The following is a 26,184-nucleotide window of genomic DNA, read 5'->3' as shown; positions in this document are numbered from 1 at the left end:
GGGTCAGTCTCACTGGAGAATCTTTCCAGCCTGTTGTCTTTCTGAAGTGACATTTGACAAAGTTCATTTTCCTGCCCTGCAATACTAAGGCACAGCCCCTTAGAATAAAGGTTTTTATGAGCTTCAGGAATCTTTTCAAGTTCAAGAATTGCATGAAAACACTGAWTTTTGAAACCCTTCAGCACCACTCTTTCAAAAGTTACAAATGCTGATGCAAGACCACACTACACAYATAAAATCAAGCAAACAACCCAAAAACCAACCACAGCAACAACAACAACAAAACCCCAAACAAAAACCCTCTGAAGAAAGTCTTGTAAAGTCTTCATGAAGATGTGGAAGTGCATGCCAAGCACATGGATTCTTTTGTTTTTTCCATCACCAACCTGAGAAAATTTACACCCTTTCCAGAAAGTGGCATCTTTTTATGGTGAAATATWCCTTTTCATTTGAATTCTGTGGTTCTTTGAAACAGCTGAATGCCAGACCACTCTGTGTAATCAAAATCTGTTTTGTTGTATGGCATGAGTGTGCAACTATACAGAACCTTGCTTGATGACAGATTTCTGACTAATTTGAAAGTACATAAACAGTTTGAAGTTCACACTATTAACCTGGAGGTTTATTTATGAGCAGGCAAGCAACCACAAGAATTCAGTTCCTTAAACAGGCAGTGAGACAGAAAATCTACTCTGACTGACCCACAAGTTCCCTACCCAAATAAACAGCCATAGGTACTGGTGAGACCACACAGTCAGTCACCAGTATTCATTCTGTCATTTTAATGATGTTTATCTTGAAGGAGAGAGGAATTATTTAAAATGCTCTTAACAGCACAGGACACAAAATCCTGCAAAGATACAGCACAGCAAATAAAGTAAGATGCAGCTACTGTCCAGAAAGAATGCAGACCCGTGAAAAGCTACCTCATTCAAAAACACACTTTTTGTTTTCTTTTGGTTTGTTTTAATTTATTTCCAAGCATTTGGAGTAATGCTCTCAATCATCTTTTTCAAATACTGCAAAATCTCAGCTGTAGAAGTCAAGTTTCTAATTAATAGTGWGTTACAGTTAATTGGACTGCTCTAAAAGTCACCCATTTAAAATGTCAGTCAACACAACTGAACCAGCTTGGCTTGGCAATGACAGGAGATGAATTGTGTTTGTAGGTGAAAACTACTGCCTGGATTTCATTCTGCAATCCTTGCTGGTTTCCTACCCCAGCTGCACTTTTCTTACACAGGAATATGGAAACTGTTGAATGTTTAAAGCTGYACTTGCTGAAGTCTGCTCTGATAATATTAAAAATACTCAAGACCTATAGTAGTTTCCAGTGGCTTTGCTTAATCCTAATGTTCTTTTCAGCAGATAGAGATAGTGTTTAGTTCCAGTAGCTGACTTATTTATTTTGCCTAAAATGCCCACTGAAGATGAATCTGGCATCTCCTATGACATCAAGGAAAGAAAATGAGGCTCTAACATATGGAAAATGTCCACAATTTTACCCTTTAAAAATACCGAGGGGATTCTTATAGAGTGTTTACAGAGTTTGAAATKATTTACCTGTCCATCCTATTAGTAAAAGGAACCACAAATCATATATTTTCAACTATATGCTACTGTCAAACATGTCTTTGAGTAAAGGTCTTATCACTACAGCTCTTGGTATGGAGCCAAACACTGAAACACATTGCTTAAACTTAYATTTTCTTGAAAGTTCTTAATGCTTTGTATTACATTCCAATAACAGCAATAGAAATCTAAGACAATTACTTTCTATAAAATAAATATACATTTTTGGCAAAAACAAATAATTTGCTGAAATCCAAAAGAGTCCAGAGCATTACACTGTGCAACAAAAAAAATATCTGTTTGCATTTACATCTCTTCACTTTTCCTTCTACACTTGCTCCAAAGAGACACTTACTAAAGGAACAGTGAATTGTGAATTAKGAATTATTATWGCTACTTCTGAATCATCATTAGTYTAGCAGYAGGTCAGAAGAAGAAAAAACTAAAYCTGGAGAGGCTGCAAACTCTGATTTAATGACTGTAAAGGTGCACTTTGTTATTGAATTATTTTTCATAAACCATTCAGTGTCTTAATATTGAATGTTACCTGTTAAGTGAAAGACAACTGCATGAAAGTGTTCTTTGCTCTTTAGAATTAAGTTTTTATCAACATCCTAAGAAAAGAACAAACATTTTTTTTTTTTTTTACTTTTTGTGGGAGGTAGAGAGGGGATATTTATATATATATATATATATATGTATGCACTTGGGGAAATTTGACTGAAGTAATTGCAGAAACCTATGTGGAAACACAGCTCAAAAGCAGATTTTAGTCCATTATCCTGCAATCTTAAATCTCAAGAAGCAGAAGCAAATTGAAAATTAAACAGTTGAACTATAGGATCACAGGTGCATTGTAAGAGCCAAATACTTGAGTAGCATTCATCCATCAAACAGAATATAACACCTCTATGGCTCATGCACCAAACACCATAAAAACTCAGAATAAACTGATTCTACAAGGAAGATAATTAATTGAAATCAAATAAATCAAGCATTTGGAATAATAAAATTATCTTTGTCATCACAAGCAGATAAAATATTAGAATTCTAAGTGCATTATATTGCATGAATTCATGAATTGAATTGAATCTGCCATTTGTTTTWAAAAATCTAAACCAAACAGTTTATCAAGGAGACAAACATACTGGATGAATAAAATTTTTTTTTTTAAATCCTGAAGAGAGACATGCAAATAGAAAAATTTGAGAGATTCACATGTTCCATTTTCATTGGTGAAAAGCATTTGAACAATCATGTGTTTGGCTCTGTGAAASCTACCTAAATCCAAAATTAAGTTCTATTATAAATGATCTTGTAAGAACTAGCCTTTGGCTTTCTAAACACTTCCCTGTRTGGCATTTTCCAATACCTGACTATTTTTGAAGACATGCATCAATATTTTAAAATGCTTAAAAAAAAAATTAATCTCTGTCAACAAGCATTTGTCCCCATTTAAGAAACATCAAAATCAGCTTGTTCACTGGCTCASAAAATTAAGACAAAAGAATCTCTATTAACCTCCCCCTGCAAGAGGAGARGGGAGGATGAAAATTTTTTTTACTGTTCCCACAGTGAGGAAAAACATTACTTTTTGGAAGACAGACCTTTGAACTTCTTGAAGAAAATAAATTTTGATCTTATCACTTTATCAGCTTTGCAAGTTCCCCTTACATCCATTTTGCCATAGATTTCATGTAGTTAATGCAACCATTACTTCATTATTCACTGTTTCACAGACCATCACATAATTTATAGCTTTTCTTCTCTAATACCAAAAATATATTCAGACAAAAATGAAAAGTTCTCTTTTAGACTTAGCACTATTAGGCATATMAATGTTCCAAACTGAGAGGGTTAATTATAGTTTTAGCTTTTTCTTCTTTTCTACTTGCCCAGAAGCTGATGTTAAATTTTACATACTAAATGTGTAATTGAGCTTAGAAAATGGAAAGTTAGATGATTTGATATAAATTTATATGGATGTAAAAAGAAAATATAATAAAAATGAAGAGATTTCGTTCTGAAACCAAGTGYTTGAATAATAAAAAATAACTAACCAGAGGCTTAGGGCAGTTCTAGTGAACCCTGAGAAGAAATGAACTTCCTACAATGTTATTTCACCATATTTATGGAAAACTCTTTTAAAATTAAAACTGGACTTACTTCTTTGACAATAGTGTATAGCAGGATATTTGCCTCATAGCCTCTAATGTGCTAATAAAAATTATTTAAATGGCAGCGATTGAACCAGTAACATAAAATATACATGAAAGAACTAATAATAGCTTTTTTTATTCACCACTTTCTAGATTTTGATAAAAGGCAGTATAGTTGTATGCATTTGTTACAAATAACTACGTTCTCAGATCTTATTTGCACCTGACTTCAAAAATATAATTGGAGAAAATTTGATTTTAAGCAAAGTGTTCCAATATTCTAAACTACTCGCTTGCAAAGACTTTGCCCAGTGTTTTAGGGTGTCAGATGAAAAAGAAAATTAGGTAAGTGTGATGGCAAATGTTTTGCTCTTAGCAAGGCACAAATGTGTGAGAGTTTCTTTTAGCAAGAAGTTCTGATAAAATGTTGACCAAGGTGACATGTGAATGTCTTAGAAGAGAAGGCAGAGATGATAAGAGTTTGCATTCTTACAAGCAATGATTGGCCAGCCTGTGTGTCAGATTGCTGCCTGGGAGAGCTACACCAAGATGTACTGTGATAAGCTCTATGATATTTAGATTTATCAATGACAAATTGTGAATAATGCACCTACCTGATGAGAATACCAAGAGCAATATTTCAGCATTTCACTGTATATAAATGATAACTTACTGTTCAGAGGCAGCTAGAAACACACACATAATTTTTCTTTTTCATCTTCCCTCACGCAGTCCCAAACCACTTGATAACTCTTTTGCTACAGGTTATGGATTCAGGCTGTACATTTCCTAAATTATTATGCAGTACTWCCCACCACAAAACATGCACCTCAGTGACATTTTAGTGCAAATATGACATGTATCTAGATAATAAACAATGAAGAAAAATGCATTTCCATAATAATGTTCAGATTTGCTGCAGCTAAAGATTTGATGASTCTGTTTACTTCACAGCTCTGGTGAAGTACTGGGATCTTTACACACTGCACAAGAAAATATATAAATGTCAAAAAAAGGTTGCTGCACTTTAATAAACACTAAATATACAAGCTAAGAAAATTACAATAAGAGTTAAATTCCCAGTCAAAAACAACTGCTGCATTTTTGCACTGAATCTTGGTCTCCTGACTACTGCCCTAATTCCTTAATAGAAACTTGGAACTTTTCTTAATATTAATAGAAGTGTAGCACTGAAGTTCCATAACATCCTATCAGGTTTTACTTGGGTAACTAAATAATAATTGAAGTGCTCAGATCCTGTTTGAGTTTGAAAATTACAACCACTCATTTTACCTATTTTCAGTAGGGATTCCTACAATTAGGTAGTGATAAAGTAAAATTTAGAAAAACACTTTGATTCATTGTCACTTACCAGTTTCTAAAATTCACAGCTTATTTCTGCTAAACTTCCAGTATTTTACAAAAAGAGATGATTTCAAGGTAAAGAAAGTAATTATTATCCTCATACAGCCAGTTGAGGTACTCTATTACAGAACAACAGATCAGCCAAAAGCGAGTGTTTGTGTCTGGTCTGAAGAAAAAATGTCCACATTGCTGTTCACAGCAGTTCATGCAAATAGAAGTAAAATGAAGAACATTTTTGTAAAAGCAGACCAAAATTTTCTAGTTCTGAGAAAGTTGCAGAAAAGAGAAAGTGAAGTTTTTGTTCCACGGAAACAAACCTCAAAGAAAGATATTCAAGGCAAAACTATATCCACCTGTAGAGAGGCAAAATGTGTTATAAGAAATGCAGAAGTGTTATTTTTGTAATGAAGCACCTATTTTGTGTCATATAATCTTACCTTTCTCTGTTAAATTTCAGAGAATGTAGAATAGCTGGTCTTTTCTGTCGGAGATTCCACAAATGAAGTGCATCATCTGCACAWGCACTGACCAAAGCACCCTAGAGCAGACACAAAATGCAGCAACACGTTATTTTTCTGCAGATTCTTATTGATCCTTTATGAAAAACTGTTCTTTTCTTCTAGGAGAAAACCCCAACTCTACCATAAATAACACACAATATGAATTAATCTGGTAAATGTAGCTATTTTAAATTAGTACAAGATCAGCTGAAATTAAATTAAAACTGGTCACCTAAWGAAAAGAGAATACTGATTCAAATCTTGGCCTTCCCATTCTCATCCCTGCATTCCTCTCTAAAGAATTTCTCCAGATTGTGCTAAAGTTTCAATCCTCCCTCTTAGTTTCTGTCATTCAGCTACTTTCTCCAAATAGATGTAGGAAAAAAATCAAATATTTTTCAGCTTTAAAAACCCCATMAAACTAAAGTTCTTCCCCTGAGAAGTTCTAAGATCTCCACATTTAGAAAAAGGACTTGAAATGGTCAAAAATGTTTCCTTCTGTCMTGGGACAAAATTAATCAAAGATGAACGAAGATCTGGCCAACTTATAAAAAAAAGTCTGATTTGTATTTTCCAKAAAGTCATCTTGCCTATTCCCATCTTCAGAATATTATGCCCAGAGTAAGCTATAATCTGGCACTGTTTATTGATATTGTCTAAACTTGATTTTGACAAACCATTTACAAAGRCTAAGCATGATGGTTTGATTGATGAGCCCTGCAATCACTTTTCCTTGCTTCAAGTAATAGCATCTTCCCAACTACTGAGTTTTCAGCCAATTAACCATCAATACATTTATATAGAAAGATTTATCTCATTTATTAATTTCTATTTCAATCAGGACTGTGCAGCATATTTAGTAACTTAATGGATTTTACATCTGCTCACACACATTCATATATTGACTGCCTTTTGTTCAGTACTTTAAACTGAAGTATAGGAAGGCAATACTTTTCCCAGAGTGCAGTCCCATAAATATTCTTCTAAAAGCCTCTGAACGTCCTCTGGATGTACACCACTTACTTGTTGGCACAATTTGTCAATGTGAGAAGTTATATCACTCAATTACAGTAACATGAATTGACTTATTCAACTAAATTTATACAGAAGAATCTGAGTAAATATGTCCTTACCTCATTGATTAAGAACTGGAGCTGCAGAACTGCAGCACCACTTTCATGTTGGCAGTAGCAATCAACACCAGGCCTGCCCAATCTGTTGCCATCAAAGTCAAGGATTCTAACATTCCTGTTATCACCAGAAGTAAGAGGGAAAGAAAGAGCTACCAATTAAACTCTAATTAACCTTTAATTAACCTCTATTCTTCTTGCTTTCTGTAAAACAAAAGAATTCATGCTGACTTTCCACTATTCTAATTAAAGTACCAACAGTGATCTGTTCTTGCCTGGTTGTTTTTTTTCTTTCCTGTGAAACAAAGTACMTGAATTAACACATAAATTCAGCAGGACACATCTTAAAATTTATATTTATACATTATTGATTTGGGTAACACATGAACAATGTATCAGATTTTTGCACAATATGGTCTTASCAAGGCCAGATATATAATGAATGTAGCTTTTTATCTGTTCTCTTCAGGTTTTTGTTTTTTTTTCTGTGCATGTTAAATTGTCATCTCCCTAACTTGGAAGATGATGGTCTTTCCTATCGGAGCCACAGACTTCAACAAGAAACCGTTGTTCCAGAAAATTAGGAATATCAAAAGTAAAGCAAAATGAGAAATATGAAATAAATTATTAGCAACCATATTGTGTGAAACTTATGAAACACCTTCACATAATAAAAACATCAGTATTATGATCAGAAAAAGGATTTTACAACAGATGATCATATTAGAATATTGTAAAACCCTGAACAAAAGAAAAGCCAACTGTCCACTTATTTTACCTGCAGGTAAATGTCAGAATCTTTATTTCCCCTTTCACAGGAGAAGAGATGTGCAGTAAACCATTCTARCATTTGTCTTCAAGGAGTACAATCCATAAATTAGCAAATTTGAGGTTTAAAAGTTCAAAAGATGCAGCAATTACTTTCCCAACTGTTAAACAAGCAGTTAAATAGATMCCACTGACCTTGAGGAATCTGAACTCTACTTTTCATTTTKCCARCTGGTCTAGTGGATAACCTTAGGGAAAAAAAGTATCTTYTCTTACCTGAACCTTMATTTCTCTATTTGTAAACTGGAGGTARTTTTATAAAATTGGTATTTATAGATGAAAAATTGTATATAAAACACCATATCTACATTAGAGAGCAAAAAAGGAGAGAAAAAAAGTAACTCCATTTGCTGCTTCTCCCAACCTGTAGTCATGGATACAATCATAACTGATAAAATAATAAAAACCTGCATCTTTTAAATAACCTATTCAAAAGGGAAAATAAAGATGTACTGCAGCCTAAGGCACCTTTTAAGGGCTGATGGTAATCCTCCTGTCCAYTCTGAATAACTCTTTTTTAACATTTAACAACCACTTCTTGTAACTTGAGAGAAAGTACCAAAACCAACCAGGCAAGTAACCAACCCCCCTGGGATTTCAAGCTAACTGGAACTTTTAACAGATAAGTGCTTTCCTTTTAACCAGAGTTTAATACTCAGTAAAAATACATGGCATATTTAATGATTGTCCTTAATGAAAATTCCAGTGGCATTGCCCTGATTAAGTGGCTGTCACCCATCATGCTCAGTTTTCTAGGAAGCATGMTAACAAATTTGATTTCACTCAGCAYATCCCAAACAAACAAAGCACTCTCCAAAAATTCACATTTATAYGCATCAGTGTTCACCCTGAAATACAAATTACTAAAATACTCCCAAATTACTAAAATAAGGGAGAAATTGTGCTGTCTGCTTCTTTCTGGCCAGTTGCCCTGAAGTGAGGAGTGACACTTAAATAGCAGCATTAGCTATTGGTGCTTTTCAAACATTCTGGGAGCTGCAGCGAGGTCCTTCCAGCAGAAGGAGCTGAAGAGATATGATGACTTGGCACATGTTCTTGGCACTTGAGCCCATCTTCTGCAAATTCTGGGTTTTGCTGCCAAGCATGGAGCAGTACAACCTTACCTCATCAAATCTTTTCATGGCAGTGTATTCCAACAAGACATACAGCAGAATAAGTACCTACAGTTCAGGCTTTGGACTGACTTTATTCTTTTTACTTTCACCTTTTGATTAAATGATGACTGCTATCAGGGAGAATAGGATATCTCTTAGCATACTAAAAGGGGAGACTAACACATCTGAATTCCTCAAAGTAGACACCAYAGGTTTCAAGAACAAAAACTAGTCACTATCTTCTCTCTTATCACTATGTTGGATCTCCCAGGGGCCCTCAAAGCCATGGCAGATTATCCTAATTTATACATAAAAGGGAAAAAGATGAAAACTAAGTCTGGRTGTCTTTTGGGATCTAGAATGAAGCAAGTAGAATTAGAATTATGTGCATCAAGCAGTGAAAKTATGACAGTAATAACATTCTAAAAGAAAAGTGATCTTTCTGAAAACTACATTTAATCCTGGCTTTAAATTCTGTGCAAGTGAAATAGGATTTTTTGCTCCTCATTCACTTGTATGCAATACTTCTTCACTGAGTATTTCAACATCCTGATATTCCAAAGCTTATTATTATTTGGGGAAAAAAAATGTTGCTAAGATGACTAATTTTAAGTACTTGGATTCATCTTCAAAGATGCAAGACTTCCATGACAGTATAATACATYAGTAACCAAGAATTTACACTCATGTTCTGGGAATCAAAGTTGCCAGTTAATGAATACATTCATGATGAGAGTGACAATGACCAAAATCTTTTCACAGCATGATCTGTGACCACTTTCCACAATACCTCTACAGCTTTTTTATTCCATGACTCATTTTTACTATGTGATACACGCAGATCTGATGTATCTCATTCTTCTCAGAGGTTAGCACCAATGGAATCCAAAGACTTTGCAAGTCTTGGGTGTTCACTGAGAACCAAAAGTGCAGATACTTCAGAAGAGACTCCTGGAGCTGAGGCCAGTGTTACTTGCAGCARCTATTTACATTCTTAGGACAAGAAGGTGCTGAGGTTACTAAGACATGTTTTTCTTCATCAAGACAGTGATTCTTTAACAGCATGAGATTAAATCTTTTGGCAATTAAAAGGACTGCAATCTGATTATTCCTCTTTCTAAGGGCAAGGAAGAGAAGAAATGRTGCCATAAAGAACCTCCTTCCAAGGCATGCCAAAGCAGTTAGCAGATATCCCCTGTCAAGTCCAAACTCCTGAATTACATATGATGCCTTTTTTAAAACCAAAACTCTCCTTAGAAGAAAATAATACCAGTGTAACCAAAACTCTCCTGTAGAAGGAAATGACACCAGTGTACACAAGCAGCTCTAACATTTTGAGCACTTACCTAACTTCTTCCATGACTAAAAGCAATCTATGTACCAAAATGAATGCTAAAGCAAGGGGTTATAGCTATTAAGCAGAAACCATGGTCTCACATCTTATTAAATGGTATCTCACCATTTTATTAAAAGACACATATAGAAATGGGAAATCTCTATTTATAGCCTCTCCTTTWAAATATTTGGGAATTGTAGGGTGCTGCAGAAGTAGCATTGCTGCCTGGAGTCCTTGTCATCTGATCTGCACTGACTGGTACATCTTTGAGTAGGACTATCCAGCACCCTAAGAGCAGATGCTTGTGGGCTGGTGTTACTCCATTACATAAACCAACTGCAAACTGACTTTGGGTGTAACTTGAATATAGGACAACTTTTTCTTGCGGAAGACTTTTTCCACTGGATTGAGTGAATTATCAGTTAAAAAGGACCAATGTACTTTATCTAAACAATCAAGTATTAGAATGACCAAAGAATTCAACCACACCATTAGCCAACCACTAACCAGGTCAGTCAGCTGTATCTGTGTCACAGGGCAGAGCTTGTCAAAAGGTAACAATTATGGAAACATCACCTTTAGCACCTAGATTTGCAATTCTCAACATAGCTACTTTCAGTTCCTGAAATACATATTTTTACAGTTCCTTCATGGAGTTTCTCCAAGTCTCACATGCATTAATCTTCTGTCTAAGGACAGTGCATATTCTGGTACAAATAAATGCCACAGTCCTAAGTCCTACATAAACRCCTAAGTCCTAAGCACAAACTGGAGTTCAAACTGGTTTTTTTTCCTCTCTTTAMATGAGATATTCTACATTTTGACTTCTAAAGCATATTGCTCCAGTGCTTTGTTATCCTCACTGTTAAGAATGTCATGCTATATGCAGCATCAATACATTTAGATTTWGTTTCAGGCCTTTGCATCTCATCATGCATTTTTATGCTAAATTAAAACAACTTCATATTACCAGAAATTTCCTGCTTTGAAACTTTACCAAGCTGTATGTTATCCATATATCATATTCACAAATAAAAGCAAAATACTCTGAGCTCCTTTACTTTCATGTCACCAGCAATTTTCTTAGTTTTGAATAGTTCCTGTGTATTTTTACACATGGTCTAGAATGTGTGCTCAACTCAGTTCAAGTATCAAAACTAAAGCTACACATCATCTTGCTAATGTGTTCTTTAATACAATGGAAACAAAGATATATGGGATTTTATAATTTCTCTTATTAAATATAGTTTTTAAATACGTGTGTGCACCACCTCTTTATTATAACGACAAATTGGGAAATCATATTGGTTTTGGTTTTTGAGACTTCTCCATTGCTCTTCAAAAAATAAATGCGCCCTACAAAGCTCCACTCTGTCAGCTGCATGTAATTGAGTTCACTGAATTCCTTACAAAGGACACACAGCCCATTCCCAACTTTATGGCCTTCTATCTGCTGTAGATTCACTGCTTCATTAAACAGTATCTTAGTGGCTTCTGTTTTGAACACAGATTCAATTTTACAATGAGCTTCATTATGTTTTGAGTTCATTCAGCTGGTTAAATAAATAGCTTTTTTTTTCTTTTTTCTACTATGAAAAGGTGAAATACTGCTGCACTTGGCTGCTATTTTAGGATGCTATGTGTGAAATATTTTATAAATGCAAACTTCTTTGGCAGCAATAAACATGAGWATTTGGTCTACAATGACCTTCATCTTGTTTATTTTTCTTGACATAGATATCTCTGCTCATGCAACCAAATTATGTAAGASTTAATCTAAGGAACAGTTAACTACTCACTATGATCTATACTGGCTGAAAGATTTACTTTTGGCAAGTCTTTGATTTCTTCCAGGTTAAAGCCTATAGACTGCTTGTATTTAATGGTARTTCTATATTCCAGAAGCTATTTTATTTCCCAAAGTATCAGCAGATACCACAATAATCAGAAAAACTCATAGGGCAATATATATTCATCTCTTCTGAATAGGACTGYCTCTCAAGGTCTTTGTCATTTTGGGAATTATCTGTTCCAGAAACAGAACACAAATACAATCACGATGTGATTGAACTCAATCAACCCTAAACCTGATGTATTACATTGTGAAAAGCAGTTACTCAGRAGTACTGACTCCAGCAATATTTCACATTCTAATATAAAATCYTAGAATCATAGAATGGCTTRGGTTGGAAGGGATCTTAMASATCATGTAGTTCACATGTAGGTGAATAAATTCATATTCCATTTGTGGAATATCAATAATTTTAAATTTCCTTTTGCATCTGCATATATATATATATATATATATTTATACACACACACACGCACACACAATGATTAACAGAAACTACCTAGCTCTAAATTCACCTCCAAAAGAGAAGTAATTCAGTTATTAGTCTGTAAAAGCTCCACATTGCCAGGCAGCTACACTGAAACATCTGTATTTTGTGGTTGTATTTAATGCAGTAGTAAAAAAACCAACATTAAAAGGTTGCATTTACATTGGGCTTCCTCTTTTTTTTTCCAGGTAGTCATAAACCTCAGCAAGCTCACTGACACATACAGATAAAACCAAGAAAGGCAACGAGTGAAAACTGGAATCTGTGGAGTGAATGAAGAGTATAATTGATTACATTCACAGGGAGCAGAGTTTCAGAGCCATTTACAAATTCAGACACCAGTTCAGTCAAAGGGAATAGAAGGAGGAATTGTTGKATCTGTTTACAAACCCATCTGGTAAAAAGCTACAGAGAGAAAAAACTGGGACAGAAWAACACCCTCGCCCTAATGCACACTGGAGGTTATGGAAAACCAAACAGACCCAAATGAGAGGGCTGTGTGTTCTAAGGCCAGAAGTTGCTTTAACATAACCAAGATCCTGAGCAACAACCTACAGAGGTATAGATAAAAAAATTGATAACACCAAAGCGTTTTATCCAATTTACTGCCTTTTAAGAGGACTATGCAAATCATACCATTTGCTGCCCATCTGTTTGCAGTGGGCACAGATGGTAGTCTAACACACTCTGTTTTACCAAAGAAACCAAGCAGGTAGCCTTAATTCAGCCATTTTGATTTGCTTTTTCCCCCCTCAGCCTGCAGACATTAATATTTAACACAATATTTGCTCCATGTGGATCTGTACACCCAGAACACGCAAAACAGATGCAGTCACTGATGACAAATGCAACCATCTACAATGGTTTCATACTAAACCCAACTGCATTTAAAATTTAAGTGCAAATGTTGTGTTAGTATTTGTTTTCCCAGTTTTTGTACACTCTGCCACTGGATTTGCTGGCAACAGTTTAAGGAATTTTTGTTCGTGCTTTTCAAGCAAAAATGAAAGACTATATAAACTCTACATAAGGTCAAAAATTAATATTTTTTATGTTTTTAACAYAGATTTTTTTCTAATGTTTGTTGAATTTTTTAGCAATTGGTAACAGTGATCACAAAGTGCAGATTCTCTTCATTGGTGCTAGTTATGAAGAACAAACTGGTGACAMCAGAAGATAGAATGGAAAGGGATCTCATAGTCAGTCTTTTGTAAAAAGGTCAAAAGACTTGTTGAAGTAAATGTAAATAAACATGAAAATATTTTCCCCAGATATTAATTRCTATGGAAAAGTTATACAGTAACTATAATAATACATTAAGCCTTCATTCCTATCATGACAGAGTCTGAGGTACACATTCTATTTTCTCTGCTAAACAGAGACAGCACTTAGCCATTACTGGAAATCTTTGAAGCAAGACTGCTTGTTTTCCAAAATGCTACTTCCAGCCCCAAGAACCAGACTAGAAGTGGGGTGATTAAGGTCTTATGGCAAATTATGCAGTCTGCAGGAGATGAGAGCAAATGAGCAAATAATGTTCCCTCTTACAAGAAATTGTTTCATTGTTTTGGCTATTACAGATCAGGGAAAGAAAAACTTCTTTGTTCAATGGTGATGGAATAATTAAGAGTTGCAGCAATTCTGGCTAATTCTTTGTGCCAGGTACGTCACARCAATGAGTCCCACACAATTCTAGTTCTGTTTTTCATCAGTAATTATGGAATTTTAAGACTAACRTTGCCTTGCACACTGTTGTGTTACTCCAAGTTAGGCAAAGCAGAAGCAATCAGGAGCACATATGTGACTTTTTCATGGGAAATTTTGTGCTCTATCCTGTAATAAAAGTATCCAAGATTTACTCTTATAAGGTGCTAAGATGCTCCCAAAACCACTTTGCTTAGTTTTATCAACAAATCAATATTGAACTGAAACAAAAAGTGAAAAGTTTCTACTGAAAAGGTAGAGAATTCTATATGTCTCTAAAAAAATTAAAAGGATCCTTATGAGGCATTCAAAAAAGCCCTTTAAACACAAACCAAATGCTTTCTATAACCAATTCCTTCTCTTTCAAAGTTAAATTCACAACTACCTGCTAAAACAACAAAATTAATTTAAGGAWATGTAGTGCCTGAAAATCTCCAGCTACCAAGACAGTGAATAGGTTATGAAAGTGAGAGGATTGACCAACAGTAGATGATTAGCAGACCTTGTATAATGATTGACATATTTCCTTCCTGAACTCAACTTTATAAATACAATTAAATAATCATTCTGTAATTTTTTTGATTATACTGGAATAAGCAGCAAGATATAATGTGCAAATATAACCCTGAGTAAAAGTAAAAGTAAAAGTGGGTGGCTTGATGATGCAATTTTTTGTCTTATTCAGTAATTAACATGTGAGAAATTTTCATCTGTAATGACACAGAACACTTTMATTTAACTGAGAGATCTAAGCATATCTAGAAAGATATATTATGCATGGGTACTTCAGACAGAAAAAATTGTCCCAATACACAGGTACCAATGCATTGGTACCTGATCCTGATTCAGGCTTTGGAAGTCGTAAGTGGTTTACAGATTCATTTGCTTGATTGTTTGAACATTTCCATTGTGCCAAGGAACGTGCCCTATAACATCAATATGCCAAAAGAAATAATTCAATTTCAGTGTTTATCCAACCACAAGATAATACAGATGCTGAGGTCATACACCATGTTCTTTTTAAGCAGAGCAGTGCTGCCTAAAATATTAAATAATTCCATTACTCCACAGGAAACTGCTCACAGCTTGTTAGTCAGCTGATGAGCAATTCCTCAAATTCATGCACTGCTTCAGCTCTATTATCATCTGTTTAGTATTGGATGWTTCCAGGAGGTCTCATACAACACAGAAAATACTTTGCATTGAAAAACCTATTCAAAGCAAGTTCAATACGTTAAACTAGGCAGTAATTTCATTCCTGCCCCAGAAAAACAGACAAATGACATTTCTATAAATTTCAGTTAAGCTATATTAATATTCAGTTCTTTTGCCAGTCAATATATTTATTTTTGACTCTTAATAAAGAAAGATGTTAATCTAGAATTTCATTTGTTAAGCAAGAATGGTCATGTAAAAGCACACAGGAACACGTGCTACCAATAAAAGCCAAAACTGACAATGAAGCTATTCAAGTTTGAGTTACTAAAATTAGAAAAATGTAAGAATTTAATTGAAGTAAATTTAATTTAGCATTTGTCAAAATTTCAATGAATCATTTGGGTTTTATTCTTAGGTTTAATTCCATATAATTGAGACTATAAATATGCCTGTGTTGAAAAGCATTTCAAATGTCARTCAACCTTAAATAGTTTTATTTTCTACTATCATAAAACTCATGTCTTTTTTAAGAAAAATATTTCAGCAACAAATTACATGAAAGAGGAACATTTTTTCTAGTCCAAGGTACAGGCTCAATGGTATCTACATTTATTACTTTTATAACCCTCCTRAGCCATATAATTATTCCATCTAATTGTGAAATAAAATACAATACAGACCACATTTAACCAGCCCTTCCATTCAATAKACATGAAATAGGTAACCAGCAGCTGGCTAAAATGTATTTCAGAAAGAATTTTAGGTGTAAATGAATATGAACTACCATTTTGCCACTTTAAACAGACACTTGTAGATTGGGTTATACAAACTATGTTCATGATTAATGTCAGCCTCAAGAAGCATTTATGTTTTATTTGAATTAAAATTTATAATCACATTAGTTAGCATGGGTTAAAACATGAGTAAAGGTTTGAAAGCGTAGTTAGTGAATACTGAATAAGTTCCAAAGAGCATTTGCATTTTAAGAAAAGATTGACTACTTTGGGGAATAAAATGGGACATACCACAAATCTCCCAGGATCCCAGTTTTTCCATGCCAATTACTGAGTATCTGCATGTTTCAATGAAGCAGGACACTGTTCCAGAACTTACCATGCTAATACTGCATTATTTCAGAATAACCCAATTCTTGTTGGACAAGAATCAAGAAGGATCAAAACTACTTCTACATTTCCTCGGCAATTCTAATTAAAAAGACAGAGAGCTGTGCCTTCCTTCAAGGGATTATTCTTTGCAGATTTGGAGAGAACTGAAGCACTGCTACAGCTGAAGTGAATCCAGCTCTCCATGATAACTTACATCATAGTGGTGCTGCTGGGGGTGGGTGGTGGATCCCAAAAATCCAAATCCCTCTCTAGAGAGGGAGCAAGTCTGGAGGCAGGATGGTTATCAGTCCATTGCCATGATTTCTGGCAAGATCTGGGTTTTTTATCTCCAGCAGGAAGCAGGGCTGCAGTAMCAGCTGCAGATCCAGCCCAGCACGATATGGCACAGCACCAGGGCCCTGCTCACTGCTCAAAACAATGAGAAAAATGCCTTCAGCTCAATCCAATTTGTGTTTCTGCAGTGTGATGTGAGGCAGGAAGCCTGCAGGGAAACAAACTGGGCAGAGGAAGCAGGATACTGTGTAGGCCATCCATTCTGCCTACTGGAGAAGTCCCCATTATTATTTTAATTATTAAGATAGGTTTCATCTAGGAAGGGAGAGCTCTTAGAGAGAAATCTATCATACATGTAGCATGAGAAAAAGAGAGGAGAAACTTGAAGCAAAACAGGGAGAATTCCAGCTTCACAGCATACACACACATCAACTTCATGAGCTTCTCTGTTCACATTCATTTTCAGCAGTTGGAGMTATTACTCATATCACCATATTGAAGTTTAAATATATAAACTGTAGTTAGGATAAGAAAGAAGCCTATCAATTAGTTAAAGCCTTTGACTCTTACTAATGTGAAAATTAAAACATAAATCTTTTGAGAAGTTAAATGTGGATGTGTAGTTAACTCTCATTTTGTTAAACTGTAACAAACATTACTGACCATTCAGTAACACAAAAGGTGTATCCATTCTTTTCCCTCCCACAAACAATAATCACAAAAATCACATTTCAGTAATCCTAATTTGTCTGCAAGACTTGAAAAACAGACTGAAATATAAAGATCACCTCTGCATGGTCACTGTTCTATATTCCTGATTTCCTTTCTTCTTAATGCAAATTTACTAATGGGGGGGGGAGAAGTTGTATTTTTCCAAGTACTGTTCTTCCAAATTCAGCATAAAAACTACCACCTACATTAATTTTAAGATAGATAAAAAAATATAAATACAAAAGGTTGATATGGAGCAAGTGGGGAAGAAAGATATTTATCTCTGTCTGACTTCAGTGCACATAAAGATCACATTGCTTGGGATGTCTGTCCAGGAAAACACCAGGGTGAYTCTGAATTTGGAAACTGGACTGCCCATTCTTGGTYGTTWCATATTTTCTTATGGTTTAATTTASCAAAAMGAGCAGGAGTTTTCCAATCCTTGAAGCTCAAGAGTCTAACAACTTACAAAGCATCCATATTAATTTAGAATGACCACAACTTATTTGCTAAATCAGCCCAAAAACAAAAGACAAATGCATGCACACACACACAAACAYACTGCRATGGAGAGAAATGTTTAAAAGAAGGGGATAATATGAAGATAATAAGGAAAGAAGGACGTAATTCATTACTGTTTACAAGAGGCAGAAAAATGAGATCATTCCTACTAGAAAGTCACTGATTCAGCACAGAAAAATCAGAACATTGTCATGCAAGAGGTATTTAAAAATTAAGGAATGGCAGAGAAACAAAAGGTTTACTTTTCTGACATCCTCCAGAGAAAGTGTGGGGGAGGGGGGACACCAAAAAACCCTGAACAACCCCCAGTTTTCTTCAACAGGGCCTTTTGATGTTGTAATTTTAATACTTTGAAGGATTCRGAATTTTCAAAGAGTAGGTAAACAGATTTAGAAGTTAGGTTTGCCCAAGKAAATGCCAGTATCTGTACAGATAAAGCAGGAGCTGTGCAAGGTCTTCTGAGAATACTGATTTATTAGAACAAGCATTGACAAGATATACTCACAGCTACTGACAATGCTTGGAGGCTTTCTTGTCCAAATTTGCTGATGGATTTCTCTTAAATATGAGATATACTCACATCCTAATATGTGATAAAAGTGTAAGGCYGTAGCTTGGGTAAAGTTTATATGTTTTACATCTTTGCACTAATTTGTAGCTTGAAAACTGAACTGATTAGTGAGTAGAAGGAGAGAAGGAATGCCTGTCAAAGGGATGATGTCAAACTGACCATGCTCAAAGACAAATATTTATTTTTGCTGAGTGTCCTGACTCCTCTCTGCCAATGAGAGACATCAGAACTACTTTCCTGCAACTTAAGCTATCATTATGCAGAACATTACAYTGAATTTCTATAAACATTTTTCCACAAGAACATGAAAACCTTACTAAAAGTCCTCTGCTGTTGCAGCCCACAGTGACGTTTTCTTTTCAGCTTTGGCTTTGCCAATGTGTTCACTGTATCCATACAAAAGAGGTTAATTCCTAAACTGACCTTTGCTATCCAAYTTAGTGTCCCGTTTTTCTTGTGGCTTACTTTCAGTTTTGATTAGTTTAAAGCAATCAYGTTGGAGAGGGAGCTCTACCTTATCAAAAACATTTTCCATATGGATCTTGCCAGGAGTAAGAGAACTGCAAATTCACCACATTAAAACTTTTTCAGGGACTAAGATCTGTATTTTCCTGACTACCAAGATGGCATTGGTTGCTCAATGTGGATTCTATGATCCCATAATAAAAGTATGATTTTTTGTTGGGTATTTTTTTTTAAATAAGCAATTTTAAATATGAATCACACAGGCATTTAGACTTCCCACAGCCTATTCTAATATTTTGCATTCATATTCATTGCACACTAATAATCTGTCAGATTTATTATTAATTATACTGTAAAATGATAGTGATAGGGTCAAATTTCAAGTGGTCCCTCTGACATCAAAAGAGAATAGATTCAACAACATTTATCAAAAAGCAATTAAGTATCTGAATGTTTTACCTACCTAATAACTATATACTATAGATTTAACGTATTTTTATTTTAAAAATCAGTAACACATCGAAGTCAATCCATTAAAGACAATAAAAAAAGCTGTGTCCCAGCTTAAGGAAGATTAACTTCTTCACTGACAATCCACAGCAGGTTAAAATCAAGGGTTRCAAGTCAAAATATTCTTTTCCTTTACTATCTCATGACAGTAAATAATTGTAATTTTCTTTTCTCTTTTCTCAATTACATCTCTGCAACAAGGGTACATACAAGCTATCTGCTGCTCCAACTACTGCAGTGATTTTATTTCATCTGSAAAGTACAAGCACTTCTGTTCACTCAATATACACATTGCACTGCTGTATYTGCTGATCCAGAAATAAAATGTGACAAGAAATTAATTTACAATGCTAAATTTCKTATTTCCTCTATTCTGGCTACTCTGACCCATTACTACCATAGTCTGTGGTGTCAGAAAGAGCAAAATAGCTTTTTTGACATTTAGAGATTCAGAGGAAATTCTGGTTTTGTTGTTGTTGCTATTCTTTGGGGTTTTAGGAAGAGATTGCTTTTAAATACATGTAATACCCTCAATTTCTTTCAACTTCAACATGCTTGTGGATGACCAATGCATTATGCATCCTGCTTTACCTAATTACCTAATACCTTATTCCAGTGTTTTTAAAACCCTGTTTCCTGTGACAAACATTATCTTTGATAGAGAATACTCATATTCTGGCCATTTTTGTTCTGCAATGCTATCCCAGCCATACTGTTCCTCAAGCTGGACCTTGGTTTCACTGCTCTGCAGCTGGCTGAAGAAAAGAAATTCTTCAAATAAAGGAAATGGTGAAGAGCAAAGTGACTGCAATTGTTTATTTAGCAAAGGCCTGGTAGAAATGCAGGTGGGAAAGCATAAATCAGGGCAGCTCCTTCTTTGTTTTAAGCCTTGTTTGAGTCCAATATCACAAATTCCAAGCTTTGCACTAAGGCACTTTGCATATCAAAGTGTCCTGCATTAATTTAAGYATGTTTTGACATCTTTGCAAGAGAGATTATGAAACCTGAACCAGATTCATTCCTAATTTTCCAAGGCTCTCTCACTTTTTCTGGTGCTGGATTTATTGCAGATCACTGTGCAGCATTGTCATGGTATTTTAAAAGGTACATGTAGTCAATTACTGATTGCCTAACTAAAGCTTTTACTATAACATCTTTTCAGAATTAGCTCTCCTCTATTACCAGCTCCAATTTTATAAATATGCCAGCATGGCTGCATTAGCATTAAAAGCCATAATTAAAAAAAAACAAAAAAAACAAACCAGCAGACAAAGTACTATAAAAAAAGATTCCTCCATATGAAATTAAATTTTTAGAAACAAAATTATCTGATAGTTAACAGAAAAAAGCAAATTTTCTTGATTGTTGGAGCATGAAAATGTCTAGTCCAACCTCTTGTATTGTCTCAATGAATGCAATACTATTTAATAAAAGCCTGTCTTCCAGAAAGGCAATAAAGATTTTAAGAAATGAAGGCCCTAGGTAATTAATTTCAAAGACTAAGAACACATATTGCTAAAAATATTAAGGCAATTTGTCACATTTTAATTTCAAACCACTAATATATTTCTCTGTTACTTTAGACAATCTTTTCACTCTTGTGAAATACCCATTTCATTCTTGTGGAAGGACAAAGAAATCAGTTCAACTATCATTCCATCTCCTTTTTAGTAATCTAAGTCAAACTGAGATCCTCAAGTCTCTCATAACACACTTCCTCCAGCCAAGTAATTTTTGTTTCTCTCCTRTAAATGTGTCAAGATTTCTATAGCTGTCTTTCACATTCACAAAAACAAAAAGACAAGGCAATTGAAAAAGAGAAAACAGTGAAAGCTTCCATAATATGCACTGCATTCTGGTTATACAGCATTTATCTAGATTTCACACCCTGGCAATTTATATCTCCACTACAAAATAACTCAATCACCAGTGCAGAATTAAACTAGTAATGCAGCAGTCAACTGTTAAACTTCAGCACCATTAACACACACTCCTGTTGGTAAGGGAATTAACCAATTCTCTGAATAATAACCTTCACATTAAGGTACAGAATCATAAATAGAGAAGCAGAATACGTAACCTGCTCTCAGGAAAATGAGACATGCATTCTGATTCTTCATGGGATATAATTTCATTAAATTTTATTTTTATCTAAATTGCTAGCTGCTTCATGAGAAGCCACCTTGTCCCTGAAGATGAAGCAGTTAAATGGTCTCACAAATGTTAACACCATTAAGTCCTGGGGCAGTGAATGTGCCCCAAATTGGAAAAAGTAAATACAAACTCCTCCTCTTTGCAYCTTCTCTCCATGGAGTCACATGGCAGGGATGAAGTCTCACTGATGCTACTCACAAAAGTAATGAAGCTTTTGGGATGATTTGGGCTGCCACCTACAACCAGATTTGTGTGCTTCCTACCTAGGAAGGCTGCCAGAACAATTATGATCTACAGCCAGCTGGTATGATCAAAGTTCTGTTATTGTGCACCAGGGAGAGAGAGAGACTGACAGATAAAGTTTTAGGACATTGTGGGCACAAAAATCTGCCCAAGCAATGGATTTTTCAATGTCAATTTTGCTATCTCTTCAACCTCTCCCCAGCCCTGGGTTCTAAAACAACATGTTTAACATTGATTATAAAGTCAAGCATCAAGAAGTTCAATGTTTTCTTCAACTCTAATAGAACCTGTTATTTTAAACTGTATGGAGATCAACAATATGACTGTAGTTCAACAGTTCCCTTATTTTTCCTTATTACTGAGAAATAAATCAATGAAACACACAACTATTACTGTATTGTTAGAGAATTACATATTTTTTTGTTTCAAAGAAAGAACCTAACACTTTTAAAAATAAACATTTTTATATGTTTACACACTATATGTATGCTTTATATATATATAAGCATTTTTATATGTTTATACACTTATATATATGCTTTATATGCTATACACTAAAAAAAAAAAAATATCTCCCAAGCACAATAGTAATTTTTCAAGAAGTGAGGCATTAGTTACCACTAACCAACTGACTGATTTCTCATTAGATATGGAGTTCTCACCTAATGCTGCTAATTCCCTGGCTTTCACTAACAACTTTGGGTAACATATAAAATAATGGAGAAGTAACTAATTGGGCTTGAGACAAAATGCTTTTGATTCTCTAACTACATATACTTCATTTTAAAAAATCTAAAAGAGGAAAATTTCAGGTGGTCAAACAAACCACACAGACCATGTCAGGTAGGTAACAGCATGCAAGATTGCCTGGTATTTTTTTTTCAGTCCTAGCTATCATCACCTCTCATACAGCATGAAAGCATATCTGTATTCTGCAGGATAATGCCATTTGGTTGTTGACCAGCACAAATACAGAAGTCAGAAGAGAATGAAAAACATTTTTCATAGCATACATTCACTTGACTGTGTCTTCTCTTTTAAGCAGAAAGGACCACGGTAATCAGGAAAAATCACATTTTCAGACAAAAACACTCTTAACCCACTAACTAGTCCTTTTAATAACTTCTGAAAAAGTACATTTGAAATGACATAGGTAGGAAAGGTTGTCACCTCACACTCAAATTAGTTCCTCAAGCTCTGATGTCTGATCCAGAATCTCTTCCAGATGTGCATAATAAAAAGGTCACTGAAGCAAAAATTGACACAGTCTGTGAAGACTGTGCTTGGTGACAAATACTGCRAAACTAAAACTAATTTGTTTAAAAGCCTGAAACTGCAGGGAACTCAGGACAAGCCTGAAGAGAATTTTGTAATCATAAAAGATAAGGAAGAGCAAGAGTTCTTCCAATCCTTCAGGCCACATTTGCCTAAAGCAAGAAGATAAGGGAGCAGAAGGAGGTGGCCACTGAGTAGGAAGAGAACATCTACTGAATTATGCAAAGACAGCAGCAAAGAAAGGCTTACATTTATGGAAAGCACAAAGCAGAGCTTCAGGCATTTCCCCAGAGTGGAGGGAGAGAACACAGCACAGCCTTGACTCGGAGCTTCCTGCGCATTTCCCGGAGAAAAAATGTCCCTTGGCCCTGTCACACAACCCAGCAGAGCTCCCTCCTCCTTTCCTCCCAAGAGGATGACCTCCAAATCTCCCCAAGGGCTCAGGATCCCTGCACAAACCAAAACACAGGGAAGGACAATCTGTTGGGAGTGAGGTAGCTCCAAAGACAAATTACCAAGAAGAAATTCCCCTTCCTCAGTACGCTGTGAAGTGGCACATCACCCCTCTTGGGTGTGCTTCCTCTTGGGCACCTACAAAAAAAAGGTCTCGTTTTTCTCTTCCACCTACAAAAGGTCTCGTTTTTCTCTTCCACCACAGCTCTGGGCAGTGTTGTTTTTCACTCCTTACTCCTCCCTTCTCCACAGCTGGAAAGTTCCCATGGCTGAGAGGATTTGACAGCAAAACAGGGATACATTCTATGTCTTAGGGATCCAGGCAGCCATAAAAGAGTGTGGATGGAGCCACCATAAGACTTCTCTTTCAGCTGTCCAAGGTAATTCATAATTTTTGTGATTTGGCATCTGRAAAAACTTGGGGAAGCATATGGGATATTTTTTTATATTTTCAGTTATGTCATGCGATAAGTCTTTCCAACAGCTATTTTTGTTGCCACATGATATTTTTATAGCTCTATTCCCATGATTAATACGCTGTTTTTAGAAATGTACAGATATATAGCAATTTTTTATTTTCCTTGGCTTTAACAAAAAGTGATGAGGTAAAGCTTTGCAGACAGCTTGATATAATTATATCAGTACATGATCTGTCATGCGTAAATATGCTTAAAAGCATGTTCTACATAATTAATATACTATTTTGATATCTTTATTTTATTTCATAGACTCAGAAAGATTCAGTTTGACTAAACATACTTATCCTGAAAGAGCACCTAATATACTTATTTTATGTTACTAAAAACTAGGAATTTTTCTTTCTGACCTTCATATTTTGAGGGGCATTTTTTCCAGCTGCCTGAATTTTTTACAGAAAAATATCTGTTCTTCACAGGTTGTATRTCTGGAGGTAAACCAAGAAATTTCATCGAATTCTACAGATAACTATTTATTTTAAATTGTCCTTACATATATTTAGCTTTCAATCTATCAAACCATCTGTCTTACCCAATATGCAGAACACTGTTGGTCATTACAGCTGATATATACATACATATCTACACACAAAAATGTAAATAAAATGCAAATGTATATATCAAATACAAACATACACTTATGTGTATGTACCAAATATATATGTTAGAAATTCCAGTTTTCAGTGACTAATGTTTTGTAGTCAGATTTTTATGAAAGGCTKATTACCTTCAAGGTAACTGTGAGGTACCAAAATCAGTAGAACAGTGTCTAACATATTAAAATTATACATAATATACTATGTAAACAAGGTAGTAAAACCAGCAATATTTTGAAAATTCAAGACTGCTTTAATAAAAAATATGTAAATCTATAAAAGGTAAATACAGTGGTTTTTTATTGCTATATAACAGCTGTGATCTTTTATAGCTTAGTCTACAGTAATAATTTATAAGTTAATTTGTTGTAAATTTTAAATGGTTGCTAACTATTGCTATTTGTACTTTAAAGTGCGGAATATCTTGTAATTTATATAATCAAAAAAAATTAATGTGGTTCTGTAACTGAATAAATACTACTTATTAAAATAGCAAAGACTGCAATTTATCTTTCACTATCAACTGGCAATTCCCATTTATTTCAGTTTTGGTAAAATAGTTCACYGTGCTAATTTCTTCAGAATGAAAAAGAGATCATTAAACAGAAGTTATTCTTACACTGTGTGAAAACTTCCATAGATTTCTAAAAGGGAAGTGGAAACCATGCAGGAGAGAGAAGAGGAGAATAAGAGTATCCACAYATTTGCACTCCACAGAGCAAAGTAAGGTAACATACTGAAAAGCTACAGAAAATATTCTAATTTCACTTTAGTCCTGGCCTTCCTAAAAACATCAGCCTAACTCTGCAATTGTCAAGCTGYAGCATYTTTYTGMAGCTYRAGGCTGAAGTCTGAGCCAATACTGSTGATYGTGATCCTTTCCTAACCCAGCTCCAAATGTCACTAATGTTTGTGAGGGGGTTATCTTTTCAGGAGTGTTACATTATTATATATATAAACATAAACTGATTGTTGGAAATATTTAAAATCAACAAACTACACAGATATCTTTGAGCTTTKAATGAAAAATGTCTTTCACTTTACCCTATTTTGGGACATTAGTGCCTTGCTCTGGACATCAGTCTCCAATCTGAAGAATGCTGCAATGAYAGAATAAATACACAATACTTCTGTTCTTTATCGAGCACATATCAAAACCTCCATTTAACTGTGAAAGGTACCCCACATTTATTCTTTTACACAGGACAAATGAAGACCATGGGACATTTAAAGCTTTCAGATAGCTTAAGTGAAGCTGCACAATGCATAATGCTTGTATAGGCAATCTCTAGAGACACGAAGTTTACTTTGAAAAATGTCAATGTCACTCTCAATAATTGCAAAACTCTAGAAATCACTAAAATGTTCTTTCGTTGYGTTTCATCTGACTCACCCTGCAGTAAGTTTTCAGTGCTGCTTCTCTGCAGATGCAGCAGTCATTGGATTTTTCAGAGACCACTTTCATAGCTCTGGAGACTCMGTTTTTAGCAGAACTGGTATTATGAAACTGGTTCTACAGTGCTGATGTGGTCACCTCCCACTATGAACTAAGATCTCCCAAATGTGTGGGGAAACTTGTAGTATTTTGTACCTCACAAAATA

At 34.9% G+C, this 26,184-nt stretch overlaps 1 protein-coding gene across 1 annotated transcript in view; it reads right to left on the bottom strand.

Moving 5' to 3' along the window:
* The window catches only part of STXBP5L (syntaxin binding protein 5L), a gene marked incomplete at its 3' end in the record, with an annotated part of 86,392 nt that overhangs the window by 13,322 nt on the left and 46,886 nt on the right, over window positions 1-26,184 (bottom strand). The window contains exons 3-4 of the mRNA XM_057376265.1: window positions 6,730-6,811; window positions 5,534-5,634 (exon numbers count right to left, since the gene is read on the bottom strand). Of these exons, the coding sequence (XP_057232248.1) occupies window positions 5,534-5,634; window positions 6,730-6,811 (183 nt within the window). The remainder of the gene's footprint in view (window positions 1-5,533; window positions 5,635-6,729; window positions 6,812-26,184) is intronic.

The sequence above is a fragment of the Malurus melanocephalus genome, unplaced genomic scaffold, assembly GCF_030028575.1.
Source record: "Malurus melanocephalus ecotype Western Australia unplaced genomic scaffold, MMel_1.1 scaffold_275, whole genome shotgun sequence".
Taxonomy (NCBI): domain Eukaryota; kingdom Metazoa; phylum Chordata; class Aves; order Passeriformes; family Maluridae; genus Malurus; species Malurus melanocephalus.
Note: the sequence above shows the minus strand (reverse complement) of the source record. Positions and strands in the feature narration are given on the sequence as shown.